Below are 18477 nucleotides of genomic sequence, written 5' to 3'. Positions count from 1 at the left end.
CTATCAGCTTTACTAGTCTCCCAAAGCGGGCCGGGCCAAGGGTTTGGGGCTCCTTGATCTTGTCCAAGCGTCCTTATTTCACGTGCGGGAAACCAGGGCTCAATAATGGGAAGTGACTTATGCAAGGTCAGAGATTCGAACCCAGGTTCTCTGGAAACCTATTCTAGGGTCTGTGTCCAAAGGAGCGCTGGAAGCGGGGGGCTTCCTTGCATGTGGGCAGAAGAGGAGCCTGACGGCTCGAGGAGCCCCCTGGAACCTCCCCAGCCCGGCTCGGGCGCGCGGGCCTCGAGGCGGAGGCGGCTGGTACCTGAGCTCCTCTACCAGGCCGCAGAGCTGGATGATGGGCAGCTCGATCTCCTCCCCGAACTGGGATTCGGAGGTGAACAAGCTCTCCGTTTCGTCTTCGCCGCTCGCCATGCTGCTGCTGATGCTGCTCGCGGTCCTCTCCCCTCCTCCTCCTGCAGCCTCGGGAGCCGCCGCCTTGGACTTCGCGCGCCGCAGAACGCGTTGCCAGGGCAGCGGGTGATGTCACTGGCTGCGACGCGCGGCGGCGCGTTGCTATGGAGACGGGACGCCGTGTTTCCGGCGGCTGCGCCGAGGCTCCGCCGCAGGCTCCCTACTCCACCCTCCTCCCAGTCCTGGTTGCCCAGGGTTCCCTGACGCCTAGGCAGTAGTTATCCACAGGTAGCCTCTAGCAGGCCCCCAGGAGGAACTGCTTGTCAACCGGGGTCTCCTGCGCGCCCCACTGATCCACAAACAGCTTTCAATCCCATCCCCTCGCCCAGAACCGAATAAACTAGAGATGCTAAAAAAAAGGTGTTTGAATTTTGGGATTTTGTCCTGCTCGCGGTCTCCTTGGTTTTTTAGCTTGGGGCTCTCTTTTCAGATGGACCCGTTTGGTGTTTTTTATGCGGGATGCTCCGTCTCTGCCCTTAGTGCATTGTAAAAGCCGTCTCCTCTTCAGTCCTGGAGTCTAGCAAGCGAACGTTTATCAAATACGATGTGCTTGGGTGGGTGGGATTTAAAAAAAAAAAAAAAAAAGGAAAATAGTCCTAATGTCCAGGATCTCGGGAAGAGAAAACGCGTGTTGCAATACACACCCTTATCCTCACACGTGACTATTTACAGAGTAGGTCCAAGGTAATTTGGGGAGGAAGGCTTTGGCATCTAGAGAAATCTGGAAAGTTCCCGAGCAGAAGGTAGCGCAAATGGGGTTTAAAAGAGACCAGGATGCTGAGAGGCCGACGTGGAGAGAGGGCGTTGTAAGTGCGAAGGACAGGGCCTCCCAAGTAGGAGACAGGGTTCCGCCTGAAGGATGCGGTTACTTTGAACAATGGAGATGAGCATGACTAACTCCATCTTATGAACAACCTCCATTTTGTTGTTTTCCTAATCACCTGACTCTGAGGAATTCCGCCTGCTTTTTCCCTCTCCCTCCCAGCTCAGAAAATCCAAAATTTCTCCTGGATCCTGTCTTATTGTATAAAAACCTCTGCAGCATCTCTATTCAGGATGCTTGGCTTGCTGAGAGACCCTGGACCTGGTTTGTTCTGCAACTGCCCGCCTTGCAAATAAGTCACAAAGTTCAGGCTTTTGATAGAAATCTGCTCATATACCGGCTCATGGAGGGATTTCAATGACAGCCACTGAAATTTAAAAAGTAAAGAGAAAACTTGCAAAGTGCTTATTATTATTTCTGGCATATAGTAGGTGCTATATAAATATTAGCTATTTTATTAAATATTCAATGAGATCACTTTGCATATATGTATGTGTGGAATTTTCCATATCCATACTGGTCCTGACTTCCTTTGAAACATAGCTAAAATCCCACATTGACAAGAAACCTTTTTTGATCTTCATATATATATATATATATATATATATATATATATAGTTATTATTATTAATTTTATAATTATAACATTTTTTGACAGTACATATGCATGGGTAACTTTTTTTACAGCATTATCCCTTGCTCTCTTATTCCGAATTTTCGCCTCCTTCCCTCCACCCCCTCCCTTAGCTGGCATGCAGTCCCATACATGTTAAATGTGTTATAGTATATCCTAGATACAATATATGTGTGCAGAACTGAGTTTCTTGTTGCAAAGGAAGAATTGGATTCAGAAGGTAAAAATAACCTGGGAAGAAAAAAATGCAGTTTACACTCATTTCCCAGTGTTCCTTTTCTGGGTGTAGCTGATTCTGTCCATCATTGATCAATTGGAATTGGATTAGCTCTTCTCTTTGTTGAAGATATCTATTTCCATCAGAATACATCCTCATACAGTATCGTTGTTGAAGTGTATAATGTCGATCTTTTTAAAATAGGGAATGTTGTCTCTCAATTTACCAGTGACCTCCCACTGTTTACGATGTCGCAGGAGGAGGTGTACACAGTGGTGATGCTAATGAAGACTTACTTAAATCTGATTACCTTGTTTCCTTGGAAGAGAAAAATTTGAAACAGAAGCCTATTTCAGCTACAATAAGCTAAAAGTGCAAAGCTAATCAAGAACTCTTGTAAATCCATAGTAAATTAGGTTGGAGTCTATTGAAGGATTTACCCTGTGAAATAATTAACTTGTTGGGTTTGGGAGCCTTGGGCTCCACTACTAATACCATGTAATATTTTGTGATATTCTGATAGTAATAAATATTTATTGAGTTCATCCTAATACTTTTGGGACATTTTCTCTTTCTTTGGAATGTCAGAGATCTTTGAAAGTAGCATCTTTTTTTTTTTTTTTTTTTAAAGCTCTCATCAGACAGAGAAGGAAAAGACTTTGAGAACTACCCTTAGATGTAGTTCCCATTGTTATTTTGGGGAGCAAGTAAGTAGGTTGGAAGATTCTTAAAATACCATTTTAATCACATCATCATCCTGCTGAAAGGCCCTTCAATAGTTCCCCTTTATAAAAAAATAAAAAAAAAAAAAAGGGGGGGGGGGCAGCTAGGTGGCGCAGTGGATAGAGCACCAGCCCTGAATTCAGTAGGACCGGAGCAGACACTTAACACTTCCCAGCTGTGTGACCCTGGGCAAGTCACTTAACCCCAGCCTCAAAAAAAAAAAAAAAAAAAACCTATATATATATATATATATATATATATATATATATATATATATGTATGTATGTATATAGAAAGTCCAGACTCTTTAGCCTGGCATTTAATGTATAGTTACCTCTAGGGTCATACTCTAAATGTATATATGATCTGATCTTATACTAAAACCATATGAGAATAAAGTCAGTTTTAGTTAGTACTCTAGAAAATCAGGCTTTTCAACTTCGTCCAAAGGGCAAGTGGGTGCTCTCTTACTAAAAAGTCTTCAAAAAAAATGCAGGCATGTTGTAGAGGGAATTTCTGTTGTGGACTGTCATACTAGAAGACCTCTATTATCCTTTCCTAGTCTTGATTCAAAGATACAGTTCCAACCTTATCTCTCTCTACTAACCCCAGGGCATATTCCTCTGGCATGTGTCCATTTTTGGAATGCCTTCTCTAGCTCCTTTGTGGCCTTCATCCCTGATTATTTTGCAGTAATACCTAGCTCCTTTCAATTGATAGGGTTTGGGGTCTATAATAAGTTATTGTACATATTTAACGTATATCAGATTGCTTGCTATCTTAGGGAAGGAGGAGGGAAGGGAAGGAGGGAGAAAATTTTGGAACACAAAGTCTTACAAAAAAGAATATTGAAAACTGCCTTTACATGATTTTGGAAAAATAAATTTAAAAATCAAAAATTAAAAATAAGAAAAGGATCTGGTATTGATTTTTGTAAAAGTCCCCACCTTGGAGGAGGACGGAATGAGACTGGGAGTGGGGCTGCTTTAAGTTCTCTCTCTCTCTCTTTTTTTTCAAATTTATAGAATAAAACAAACATTTCCATACTATAATACAATTTTAAAAAAGATGGTTGTACATAAAACTATAAATCTACACAATTGTTATATCTTTCAAATGTACAACAAAATTATCATGTAAATTTTTTTCTTTTTTCCTCTCTAGATTCTTAAGAAATTAAAAGAAATCCTTGGATTATAGGTCATCTAGTGCCCCTTCTCCTGTTAAGTGTGTGTGTGTATGTGTGTATACATGTGTGTAGCCATATGTGGTTTTATCAGAATATACATGTATCTGTGTATGAACATATGTGTATATGCATGATAAATGTGTATTTGTGTGTATATATACAAACAGATGCATATTGCCGTATATCTATATGTGCACATATATAGTATGTGTGCATAGTATATATAATAAACATATGTGTGTATATATATATACACTATGTGTCTGCATGCAGATACATTTGGTATTCAAATACTCATCTGTATCTAATATTATATATATATATATATATATGTATACACACATATATCTGGGAATTATCCAACTAGAAATGATAACTGAACTCATTTAAGCTGATAAGGTCACAAGTAAAATGATTTCTCTATATAGTAAGAAGAGGACCAAGGACAGAGCCTTGGGGAAAGGGCTAGTTAGTGGGCATAGCTTGGATGAAGAACTGGCAAAGGAATAATCAGACAGTTAAGATGCAAACTAGGAAAGAGACATGTCACAAAATCTTAGAGGGAGTACACAGTAGAAGAGGTGACCAATAGTGTCAGAGGCTGCAAAGACATCGAAAAGGATGAAGTTGAAAAAAGACTATCCAATTTGGCAGTTAAGAGATGGATGGTGACTTGGTAGAGAGTTTGGAAAGTCAGATTATATCAGGTTTAGAAGAAAGTGGGGGAGTGGGGGGAGAGGATTGATTGGAGTTTAGCCAAGGAATTTAGCTAAGAGAGAGAAGAGAAATAAAGGATGATAACTAATAGGGAGGATAGAATCAAGAGATAATTTTTTTAAAGGATGGAGGAGACATGGACATGTCTGTAGGTAGGATGGGAAGGAGTCAGTAAATAGGGAGAAACTAAAGACCAGACCAGTGGGAATGAGAAAGGAGACAACCTGCTGGAGAAGACAGCATAGGATCAGCTGTGCAAGTACAGAGGTTGACTGGCCAGGAGAAGGGCCAACTCTTCATAGAACATAGGGATTAAGGAGTTAGCCACATTTGTGTGACAAAGAATTTTCTGGTGGCAAAGAATTGGAAATTGAGGGATGCCCATCCATTGGGGAATGACTGAATACATTGTCGTATGTGATGATACGGGAATATTCTTGTGCTATAAGAAATTATAAGAAGGATGCTCTTAGAAAAACTGGGAAAGACTTCTGTGAGGTGATGCAAAGGAAAATGAACTGGGTACAAAATAATAGCAATATTGTAAGATGACCAACTGTGAATAACATAACTATTCTCAAAAATACATTGATTCAAGACAACTCTGAAGGACTTATGATGAAAAATGCTATCCATAACCAGAAAAAAGAATTGATAGTGTATAAATGCAGATTGAAGCATACTTTTTAAAAGCATATTTTTATTTATTTTTTAAGTGAAAATACTATGTTGTGATCCACATTCAGTCCCCATAGTTCTTTTTCTGGGTGCAGAAGGTCTCTCCATCACAAGTCTACTGGAACTGACCTGAATCACTTCATTGTTGAAAAGAGCCAAGTCCCATAAAGAATGAGATCATAAATAGATTAGAGGAACAGAGAATAGTCTACCTCTCAGACCTGTGGAGGAGGAAGGAATTTATGACCAGAGGAGAACTAGAGATCATTATCGATCACAAAATAGAAGATTTTGATTACATCAAACTAAAAAGTTTCTGTACAAACAATACTACTGCAAACAAGATTAGAAGGAAAGTAACAAATTGGGAAAATATTTTTACAGTTAAAGGTTCCGATAAAGGTCTCATTTCCAAAATATATAGAGAATTGATCCTAATTTATAAGAAATCAAACCATTCTCCAATTGATAAATGGTCAAAGGATATGAACAGACAATTCTCAGATGATCAAATTGAAACTATATCCACTCATATGAAAGAGTGTTCCAAATTACTACTGATCAGAGAAATGCAAATTAAGACAACTCTGAGATACCACTACCCACCTGTCAGATTGGCTAAGATAGCAGGAACAAATGATGAATGTTGGAGGGGATGTGGGAAAACTGGGACACTGATACATTGTTGGTGGAGTTGTGAAAGAATCCAGCCATTCTGGAGAGCAATCTGGAACTATGCCCAAAAAGTTATCAAACTGTGTATACCCTTTGACCCAGCATTGCTGCTATTGGGCTTATATCCCAAAGAAATACTAAAGAGGGGAAAGGGACCTGTATGTGCCAAAATGTTTGTGGCAGCTCTTTTTGTTGTAGCTAGAAACTGGAAGATGAATGGATGTCCATCAATTGGAGAATGGTTGGGTAAATTGTGGTATATGAAGGTTATGGAATGTTATTGCTCTGTAAGAAATGACCAGCAGGAGGAATACAGAGAGGTCTGGAGAGACTTACATCAACTGATGCTGAGTGAAATGAGCAGAACCAGGAGATCACTGTACACTTCAACAACGATACTGTATGAGGATGTATTCTGATGGAAGTGGATATCTTCAACATAAAGAAGATCCAACTCACTTCCAGCTGATCAATGATGGACAGAAACAGCTACACCCAGAGAAGGAACACTGGGAAGTGAATGTAAAATATTAGCACTACTGTCTATCTACCCAGGTTACTTACACCTTCGGAATCCAATACTTAACGTGCAACAAGAAAATTGGATTTACACACATATATTATATCTAGGTTATACTGTAACACATGTAAAATGTATGGGACTGCCTGTCATCTAGGGGAGGGAGTAGAGGGAGGAAGGGGAAAATTTGGAAAAATGAATAGAAGGGATAATGTTATAAAAAAAATTACTCATGCATATATACTGTCAAAAATGTATTATTATAAAATTAATAAAAGAAAAAAAAAAGAAAAGAGCCAAGTCCAACACAGTTGATCATTGTATAAACTTGTTGTTGCTGTGTACAATGCTCTCTTGGTTCTGCCACTTCACTCAGCATCAGTTCATGTAAATCTCTCCAGCCTTTTCTGAAATCATCCTGCTGATTGTTTCTTATAGAACAAAATTCTATAATATTTATAGATCATAACTTATTCAGTTATTCCCCAACTGATGGGCATCCACTCAGTTTCCTTGCCACCACAAAAAGAATTGCTACAAACATTTTTGCACATGTGGGTCCTTTTCCCTCCTTTAAGATCTCTTTGGGATACCAATCCAGTACAGACACTATTGGATCAAAGAATACCCACAATTTGATAGTCCTTTGGACATAGTTCTAAACTGCTCTCCAGAAGAATTGGATCAGATCACAATTCCACCAATAATGTATTAGTGTCCCAATTTTCCCACATCCCCTCCAATATTTATCATTATCTTTTCCTGTCATCATAGCCAATCTGAGAAGTGTGAAGTGGTAACTCAGTTATCTTAATTTGCATTTCCCTAATCAAAAGCGATTTAGAGCATTTTTTAATATGACTAGAAATTACTTTAATTTCTTCATTTGAAAATTGTCTATTCATATCTTTTGAATATCAATTGAAGAATGGCTTGTATTCTTATAAATTTGCATCAATTTTCTATATATTTTAGAAATGAGATCTTTATCAGAACCTTTAGAGAAGCATACATTTTTGAGTGGTTTTTTTGGGGGGGAGGGGTCTGTGTTCTTTCACAAGGTGACTATTATGGAGATGTTTTGCTTGAGTACACATTTATCACCTATATTGAATTTTTTGCCTTCTCAATGAGGAACTGAGGTGAGAAGGGAAAGAAGAAGGAAGAAAATCTGGAATTCAACATTTCAAAAACATGTTAAAATTTTTTTCATGTAATTGGGGAAAAATAAAACAGTAATTTTTTAAATAAGAAGGTAACCATAGTAGATGTCTGAGGGAGGAAAAGGTAGGTAGAAGTGGGAGCTTTCATCAGATGGCATCAATGTTTGCAGTGAAGAATAAGACGACCTTTTCGGCTAAGAAGATGGTAGGATAGGCATGGGGGAGCTATAGGAAGCTAAAAATAAAAAAAAAAGTTAAGTTTTGGAAGAGTCACTAGGGTGAGTAGGAGAATAAATCTACTAGAGATGTATAAAAAGATTGCCTTTCTGCAATGAAGACCTGGTTAAAATTAAGTAACAAACTCATCAATACCGTTTTATGTCTTTAACTTCATTAATAATAATGAAGGTGAGTGTAATACATTTGTTTTGGCAGGGCATGATGGCTGAGTAGACAAGAGATCAGGGAATTAGAATGTAACTATAGAATTGAACTGATTCACAATTCAACAGATAATGAAAAATGCTTCTCTCCCCTCAGAAGAGAGGTGGGGAACCATGAATGTGAAATGGTACATACACCATCAGGCACACTCAACGGTTTGGATTACTTTGCTTAAAACTTTTTCATACTTTCCAAGAAAAGATTCAATGGGGAGAAGGGAATGTTTTTTTTGGGAAAAATGTTATGTTTTCTATGCTACCATTGTTTTTTTGTTTTGTTTTGCTTTGTTTTTTGGCATTGCTGTATGCTAGTGGGACATTCAGGATTATAAAGAATTTTCAAGAATTAAAGAAAAGTATTTTCAAGAATTAAAGAAGAGTATTACATAAAGGGAAATAGAGTGGAATACTGTGGATGGAAGCAGGCTACAAGACAAGACTCAGGGACACCATTAAGAAATTGTACACTTGGAAGAGAAGACAGGTTGGTTACATGGTAAGAGCAAAGATTGGCAGGTAAATAGCCTTAGGCCTTCACTGGTACCCTCCTGATGTAAGGAAAAAGCAAAGAAAATTTTTAGCACCTTGGTTTGGTCCCCTATGTTGAACCTCAGGAGGAACAATGGGAAGAGAGTAGAACAGAAGCATGAATTGAAAGGTTGCTATCTTCATTGATGAGATCCTGAAATCATTTGATCCTAGGTTTTTTGGGTTTTTTTGCTGAGGCAATTGGAGTTAAGTGACTAGTCCAGGGTCACACAGCTAGGAAGTGTCTGAGGACAGATTTGAATTCTGGTCCTCTTGACTTTAGGGCTGGTGCTCTATCCACTGGGCCATCTAGCTGCTCCCTACTTATGTTAACATTTACCAGATTTTAAGTTTTGAGCAAGTTACTGAAAAGATTGTGTCCACCACTTTATCTCTTGATTTTCTGGTTTTCTCATCCCTAAAATAAGGACAAAAACACTTGCACTATGACTCAGGGTGTTTGTGAGAAAAAGCATTTCATAAATTGAAAAGTGCAATATAATTGAGAGGGAATTGCTATTATTTTCCTAAAAGATGACTTTTTCTTCCCCTGCTTTAAGCAGCTGAAAATGGACTCAGTCCCAGATTTCCTATAAGATCTATAATCTCAGGAGAATACTTCCTTCCACCTTAGCCCTACCCTTTTGGATATTTTTTTATTCTAGTCCCTAAACCCATCATTCCACGCTTGTAATTTAATTCTGCTGTCTAAAACAGTGCCTGGTACGTAGTAAGCACTTTATAAATGTTATTGGTTGATTGTTTGATTGTTGATTTAAAGGTCCCTGGATGAAGGGCAGTAGTGGCAAATCAATATATATTAAGCCACAACCATAAATAATAAAGACAATAAGAACTAGACAGACTTGCTCTCCCACAGAAGTTCCAAAGTAGAAAAAGACCATCTGTCCAGAAAACATTGTCATTTGCCCTGAGCTGGTGATTAAGAAGTTCTCCGTAGCCCTGTACCACAGGGATGTATTTGTGCTCAAAAGCATTTTTTTTAAGTTTCCCATTACTATGACAATGTAATTAACATAATAGATGCAGAAAAAAAATTTAAAGCAGACAAATCAGGCAATCAGTCATGTAGCATTTATTAAGCATTTGCTATATGTCAGGCACTATGCTAAGTGCTAGAATTAGGGTTAAATAAAATACAAATTATTATTATCTCCCTATTGCCTCTGGGAACAAATATAAACTCTGTTTAGCATTTAACATCCTGATCCTTCTAATCCTTCTGGCCTTCTTACATCTTCATGCTCTCTATGGTTCAGCCATATCTATTTTTTAAAAATCTAAAATAGTATTTTATTATTCCAAATACATGCAAAGATAGTTTTCAACATTCACCTTTGCAAAATCTTGTGTTCCAGATTTTTTGCCCTCTCTCCTCTCTCCATCCTCCCCAAGACAGTAAATAATCCAATTTATATTAAACATGTATAATTCTTCTAAACATATTTCCATACTCCATATCCATCTATTTGCTTGTTCCTTACACATGTGATATGTCCCTATCTCTGTGGATTTATGTTGACTGTCCCCCATGTGAAGAATGCTCTCCCTCAGTTGCATCTCTTGGAATCGATTCAGTTAGACCACCTTCTCCTCGAGACCTTTTCTTGTCATAGCAAAAAGTGCCTTCTTCAAACTTAATTTATATCTGTTTTTTGGTGTGTGTCTTGTATATATACTAATGCAGGTGTATGCTAGAATCATCTCATACCTGTTCAAGTGAGGTTATTGTTAAATATGCAATGTGAGTTTTTATATCTCAAAACCCAGAAAATCTACAAGCCAGGGTTTGATTTACTGCTTGGTTCTCCTTTGCTTTAATTTTTCTCTCCCAACAGGATTCATAGAGCAATGTGTATTAAAAATAAACTTACTACAATTAAAAGATTTATTGTTTTGTTGATTGTATACAGCCTAGAAGGGGAGAGTTTAGCAAAACCAAATCCTAATCCTTCCTCCTACTTTTGTATAGTCCTTGAGTTAACAATGATTTTATTTTTAAATGTAAAAACTACCCATATTTGACCTGGGTCTTTAGTGTGCTAACCTCCTCTTTTAAATTTAAAAAAATGATGAAGAAAATGTTAATAATGCCAATTAAATTTAAAAGTGTGTCCTATATTCATTTTTCCCCTTGGAGAGATGGTTAGTAAACTTTTAACTACACAACATGTTTATATATTTACAAGATGTAGCCCCCATTCGATTATAGTTGGCTCTTCATTTGAAAATCAAATAAAATAGTAATTTTTTTATTGCACCTAGGATATACTATAACATATCTAATATGTATAAGACTGCCTGCCATCTAGGGGAAGGGGTGGAGGGAAGGAAGGGAAAAATCAGAACAGAAGTGAATGCAAGGGATAATGTTGTAAAAAATTACCTATGCGGACTTCCGGCCAAGATGGCGGCGTGGAGGCAGACAGCTGCTTGAGCTCCTCGTTTTCTCTCAGAACTTACTTCATGACAAGCCTCTGACTTAATGCTTGACCCAGAAAGAAATCCACAAATTATCACCAAGAGAAGACATCCTTGAGAGTCGCCAGAAAAGGTCTGTGTTTGTTCGGGGGAGGGTCAATCAGACTGGGCGCAGACTGAGGGCAGACAGCCAGAGCAAGACAGGCAGCTCACACAGCTCAGACCGGAGGGGGAGGGGTATGATCTCTGCCGTTTCTGTGAAAGGGCTTTTGCCCCAGCAAGCCAGGAGCAGCAGAGAGAGGGTGTAAACACCGGAGGTGAAGATTAAAACCCCAGAAAGCCAGCTTCTCTCAGAGCCCGGCACCCCCAACCCCCACCTGGACTGACTCGGTGCGTTCTCAGAGCCTCAGAGCGCAGACTCAGTACAGTCATTGCTGTTCTGTTAGTGGCTCGCTGCTGCCCTACCCCCAGTCTGTAGAGGAAGCCCATTAATACCATCCAGCCCCATCCCCCGCAAAACAGACCAATTGTTTCTCTTGTCAGTTTGTTTTCTTTGATTCCTACTCTGACAAAATGAACAAAAAATTCAAAAGGGCTCTAACCATTGACAGCTTCTGTGTGGAGAGGGAGCAGACTTCAAATGCTGAGGAGACTAGGACCAGAATGTCCCCAGATGTATCCCCTGGGAGGGATATAAGCTGCTCCTCAATACAAAAGAACCTCATAGAGGAAATCAAAAAGGCTCTCACAAGAGAGCTGGAAGAGAAATGGGAAAAGGAAAGGGAAGCTTGGCAAGAGAGCCTGGAGAAGTCATCACATGCATTCAAAGACAGAATGGATAAAGAAATCAAATCATTGAGAAACAAGATTAGTGAGCTGGAAAAGGTAAACAACTCCAAGGAAAACAGGATTAGAGAGCTGGAAAAAGAAATCAGCTCTCTAAAAAATAAAATGGATAAAATGGAAAAAAATTCCATAGAAGATAAAAACTCAATTGGACAATTACAAAGAGATATAAAAAAAGTGAGTGAAGAAAATACATCATTGAAAATTAGACTGGAACAAGTAGAAATGAATGACTCAAGGAGAAACCAAGAGGGAGTCAAGCAAAACCAGAGAAATGAAACAATTGAAAAGACTGTCAAGTACCTTACCAGAAAGACAACAGACCTGGAAAACAGATCCAGGAGAGACAATTTGAGAATAATCGGACTCCCTGAAAAATGGGAGGAAAAAAAGAGCTTGGACACCATTTTCGAGGAAATTATCAAAGAGAACTGCCCAGACGTTTTGGAAACAGAGGGTAAAATAGACATTGAGAAAATTCATCGATCACCTACTGAAAGGGACCCTAAAATCAAAACGCCAAGAAATATAGTGGCCAAGTTCAAGAACCATCAGACAAAGGAAAAGATATTGGAAGCTGCTAGAAAAAAACAATTCAGATATGGAGGATCCACAATAAGGATAACACAGGATCTAGCAGCGTCCACATTAAAAGAACGCAGGGCCTGGAACATGATATTCCGAAAGGCTAAGGAACTTGGTATGCAGCCAAGAATAACTTACCCAGCAAGAATGAGCATCGTTTTCCAGGGAAGAAGATGGACATTTAACGAAATAAATGAATTCCATCAATTTTTGATGAAAAAACCAGACCTACATAAGAGGTTTGATCTTCAAATACAGAACTCAAGAGACTTCTAAAAAAGGTAAAAAGAAATCTTGAGAACTATACTTCTGTCAAAAAAATATGTAAAGAACATATGTACAATTTGTCTTAGAAACTAGAGGTGGAAAGGAGATTATATCATAAAAAAGTATAAAGTGGTGGTACTACATCTCATGAAGAGGCAAAGGTAACCTATTATATCTGAGAGAAAGAAAGGAGGGAGATGAACATAGCGTGTATCAATAGACATATTCGATTTATGGTGAAACTTCTTCCACTTCATTGAAAAGTGAAAGGGAAGGAGTAAGCTAAGGGGAAGGGAATACAGTAATTTCGAGGAAAAGGGGTAAAATAAGGGGAGGATCTTTAAGGTGGGGGAGGGATCCTAAAAAGGGAGGGCTGTGAAAAGCAAGTGGTGTTTACCAGTTTAATACTGGATAGGAGGGTAAAAGGGAAGGAAAGGGGAAAAGCATAAGCAGGGGTTAATAGGATGGCAAGCAAAATAGAATTAGTCCTTCTAACCATAAATGTGAATGGGGCAAACTGCCTCATAAAGAGGAAGCAGTTAGCAGACTGGATTAAAAGTCAGAATCCTACTATATGTTGTTTACAGGAAACACACCTGAAACAGGATGAGACATTCAAACTAAAAGTAAAAGGGTGGAGCAGAATCTATTATGCTTCAGGCAAAACCAAAAAAGCAGGAGTAGCCATCCTCATCTCAGATCAAGCAAAAACAAAAATTGATCTAATTAAAAGAGATAAGGAAGGGCATTATATCCTGCTAAAGGGAAGCATCAATAATGAAGCAGTATCAATATTAAACATGTATGCACCAAGTGGTGCAGCATCTAAATTCTTAAAAGAGAAATTAAGAGAGCTGCAAGAGGAAATAGATAGCAAAACTATAATAGCGGGAGATCTCAACCTTGCACTATCAGAATTAGATAAATCAAACCACAAAATAAATAAGAAAGAAGTCAAAGAGGTAAATAGAATACTAGAAAAGTTTGATATGATAGATCTTTGGCGAAAGCTAAATGGAGACAGAAAGGAATATACTTTCTTCTCAGCAGTTCATGGAACCTATACAAAAATTGATCATATACTAGGGCATAAAAATCTCAAAATCAAATGCAGTAAGGCAGAAATAGTAAATGCATCCTTTTCAGACCATAATGCAATCAAAATAACATTTAATAAAAAGCCAGGGGAAAATAGACCAAAAAATAATTGGAAACTAAATAATCTTATACTAAAGAATGACTGGGTAAAACAGCAAATCATAGACATAATTAATAACTTCACCCAAGAAAATGACAATAATGAGACATCATACCAAAATGTGTGGGATACAGCCAAAGCAGTAATTAGGGGAAGTTTTATATCTCTACAGGCCTACCTGCATAAAATAGAGAAAGAGAGGGCCAACGAATTGGGTTTACAACTAAAATTGCTAGAAAAGGAACAAATTAAAAACCCCCAGACAAACACAAAACTTGAAATTAAAAAAATAAAAGGTGAGATTAATAAAATTGAAAGTAAAAAAACTATTGAATTAATTAATAAAACTAAGAGTTGGTTTTATGAAAAAACCAACAAAATAGACAAACCCTTAGTAAACCTGATTAAAAAAAGGAAAGAGAAAAAGCAAATTGATAGTCTTGAAAATGAAAAGGGTGAACTCACCACTAATGAAGAGGAAATTAGAACAATAGTTAGGAGCTACTTTGCTCAACTTTATGCCGATAAATTCGATAACTTAAATGAAATGGAAGAATACCTTCAAAAATATAGCTTGCCCAGATTAACAGAGGAAGAAGTAAGTAGTTTAAATAGTCCCATCTCAGAAAAAGAAATAGACCAAGCTATTAACCAACTTCCTAAGAAAAAATCCCCAGGACCAGATGGATTTACAGGTGAATTCTACCAAACATTTAAAGAACAACTAACTCCAATGCTATGTAAACTATTTGAAAAAATAGGGATTGAAGGAGTCCTACCAAATTCCTTCTATGACACAGACATGGTACTGATACCTAAACCAGGTAGATCGAAAACTGAGAAAGAAAACTATAGACCAATTTCCTTAATGAATATTGATGCTAAAATCTTAAATAAGATATTAGCAAATAGACTTCAGAAAATCATCCCCAGGATAATACACTATGACCAAGTGGGCTTTATACCAGGAATGCAGGGCTGGTTTAATATTAGGAAAACTATTAGTATAATTGACCATATTAATAATCAAATTAATAAAAACCATATGATCATCTCAATAGATGCAGAAAAGGCATTTGATAAAATCCAACATCCATTCCTACTAAAAACGCTTGAGAGTATAGGAATAAATGGACTATTCCTTAAAATAATAAGGAGCATATATTTAAAACCTTCAGTAAACATCATATGTAATGGTGATAAACTAGAACCTTTCCCTGTAAGATCAGGAGTGAAACAAGGTTGCCCACTATCACCATTACTATTCAATATAGTACTAGAAACTCTAGCCTTGGCAATAAGAGCCGAGAAAGAGATCCAAGGAATTAGAGTAGGAAATGAAGAAATCAAATTGTCACTTTTCGCAGATGACATGATGGTATACTTAGAGAACCCCAAAGACTCTGCTAAAAAGCTATTAGAAATAATTCAGAATTTTAGCAAAGTCGCAGGATACAAAATAAATCCACATAAATCCTCAGCATTTTTATACATTAATAACACAATCCAACAGCAAGAGATACAAAGAGAAATTCCATTCAAAATAACAGTCGATAGTATCAAATATTTGGGAATATATCTACCAAAGGAGAGTCAGGAATTATATGAGCAAAATTATAAAACACTTGCTACAAAAATAAAGTCAGATTTAAATAATTGGAAAGACATTCAATGTTCTTGGATAGGCCGAGCGAATATAATAAAGATGACAATACTCCCCAAACTAATCTATTTATTTAGTGCTCTACCAATCAGACTCCCAAGAAACTATTTTAATGACCTAGAAAAAATAACAACAAAATTCATATGGAAGAATAAAAGGTCGAGAATTGCAAGGGAACTAATGAAAAAAAAGTCAGAGGAAGGTGGTCTAAGTGTACCTGATTTAAAGCTATATTATAAAGCAACAGTCACCAAAACCATTTGGTATTGGCTAAGAAATAGACTAGTTGATCAGTGGCATAGGTTAGGTTCACAGGACAAGATAGTGAATAAAAATAGCAATCTAATCTTTGACAAACCCAAAGATCCCAAATTTTGGGATAAGAATTCATTATTTGACAAAAACTGCTGGGAAAACTGGAAATTAGTATGGCAGAAACTAGGCATGGACCCACATTTAACACCACATACTAAGATTAGATCAAAATGGGTCCAAGATTTAGGCATAAAGAACAAAATCATAAATAAATTGGAGGAACAGGGGATGGTTTACCTCTCAGACTTGTGGAGGAGGAAGGAGTTTGTGTCCAAGGGAGAACTAGAGACCATTATTGATCACAAAATAGAACATTTTGATTACACCAAATTAAAAAGTTTCTGCACAAACAAAACTAATGCAAACAAGATTAGAAGGGAAGTAACAAATTGGGAAAAAATTTTTACAGTTAAAGGTTCTGATAAAGGCCTCATCTCCAAAATATACAGAGAATTGACTTTAATTTATAAGAAATCAAGCCATTCTCCAATTGATAAATGGTCAAAGGATATGAACAGACAATTTTCAGATGATGAAATTAAAACTATTTCCACTCATATGAAAGAGTGTTCCAAATTACTATTGATCAGAGAAATGCAAATTAAGACAACTCTGAGGTATCATTACACACCTGTCAGATTGGCTAAGATGACAGGAACAAATAACGATGAATGTTGGAGGGGCTGTGGGAAAACTGGGACACTGATGCATTGTTGGTGGAGTTGTGAAAGAATCCAACCATTCTGGAGAGCAATCTGGAATTATGCCCAAAAAGTTATCAAAATGTGCATACCCTTTGACCCAGCCATACTACTACTGGGCTTATACCCCAAGGAACTACTAGAGAAGGGAAAGGGTCCTGTATGTGCCAAAATGTTTGTGGCAGCCCTTTTCATAGTGGCTAGAAGCTGGAAGATGAATGGATGTCCATCAATTGGAGAATGGTTGGGTAAACTATGGTATATGAATGTTATGGAATATTATTGTTCTATAAGAAATGACCAACGGGAGAAATACAGAGAGGCTTGGAGAGACTTACATCAACTGATGCTGAGTGAAACGAGCAGAACCAGAAGATCATTATACACTTCAACAATGATACTGTACGAGGATGTATGCTGATGGAAGTGGATTTCTTCAACATAGAGAAGAGCTAATCCAATTCCAATTGATTAATGATGGACAGAACCAGCTACATCCAGAAAAGGAACACTGGGAAATGAATGTAAACTGTTATTTTTACCTTCTGAATCCAATTCTTCCTGTGCAACAAAAAATTCGGTTCTACACACATATATTGTATCTAAATTATACTGTAATATATTTAACATATATAAGACTGCTTGCCATCTGGGGGAGGGGGTTGGGGGAGGAAGGGAAAAAATCTGAATAGAAGTAAGTGCAAGGGATAATGTTGTAAAAAATTACCCATGCATATGTACTATCAAAAAATGTTATAATTATAAAATAAAATAAAAAATTAAAAAAAAAAAAAAAAAAGACAAAAAAAAAAAAAATTACCTATGCGTATGTATTGTCAAAAAAAAAGTTATAATTATAAAATAAAAAAAATATTAAAAAAAAGAATGGAAACTTCCTGAAAATATTTGCCCTTGTGTGTTCAGTGTTCAGCACAATGCTTCCCACAGAATAATTACTCATCAGAGTGGATCTTTTCACCAGTGAAAATCCATTGATTTCAGAGAGGCCTGGAGAGACTTATATGAACTGATGCTAAGTGAAATGAGCAAAACCAAGAGATCATTGTACAAGGCTACAAGATTATAAGATGATCAATTCTGATGGACATGGCTCTCTTCAACAAGGAGATGATTCAGGCCAGTTCCAAAGATCTTGTGATGAAGAGAGCCATCCACACCCAGAGAAAGAACTGTGGCAACTGAGTGTAGATCACAACCTAGCATTTTCACTCTTTTTGTTATTGTTTGCTTGCTTTTTGTTTTGTTTTTTTCTCATTTTTTTTCTTTTTTTGATCTGATTTTTCTTGTGCAGTGAGATAATTGTATAAATATGTATGCCTATATTGGATTTAACATGTATTTTAACATGTTTAACATATATTGGATTACTTGCTACCTAGGGTAGGCAAAACATGCATGTGTTTTGAAAATAAAAAGCTTTAATAAAAAAAGGAAGAAAATCATAGTCCATTCATATCTTTTCATCCATGAAATTCCTATGTCCATCCATGAATCCTCCATACCCAAAATACTTCAGGTCTCTTTCTAATTTTTTTAATCTATTTCAAGAAGACCAGAGCATCACCCACACAATTCTTCTATTAGGCTTTGTTCTCACTACTTGGCCAGCCCAACTCTTTTTCCAGTCTCCTGTGTCCTTGAACATGTATTTTCTGTCACTTCTTATGTGCACA

At 37.3% G+C, this 18477-nt stretch overlaps 1 protein-coding gene across 1 annotated transcript in view; it reads right to left on the bottom strand.

The window, feature by feature from the left end:
- The window catches only part of CFAP263 (cilia and flagella associated protein 263), a 32680-nt gene extending 32156 nt beyond the window's left edge, over positions 1–524 (bottom strand). Inside the window, exon 1 of the mRNA XM_074285904.1 lies at positions 308–524. Within this exon, the coding sequence (XP_074142005.1) occupies positions 308–417 (110 nt within the window). The 5' untranslated portion in view covers positions 418–524. The remainder of the gene's footprint in view (positions 1–307) is intronic.
- Positions 525–18477: the final 17953 nt, after the last annotated feature.

Source organism: Sminthopsis crassicaudata, chromosome 2 (assembly GCF_048593235.1).
Source record: "Sminthopsis crassicaudata isolate SCR6 chromosome 2, ASM4859323v1, whole genome shotgun sequence".
Taxonomy (NCBI): Eukaryota; Metazoa; Chordata; class Mammalia; order Dasyuromorphia; family Dasyuridae; genus Sminthopsis; species Sminthopsis crassicaudata.
Note: the sequence above shows the minus strand (reverse complement) of the source record. Positions and strands in the feature narration are given on the sequence as shown.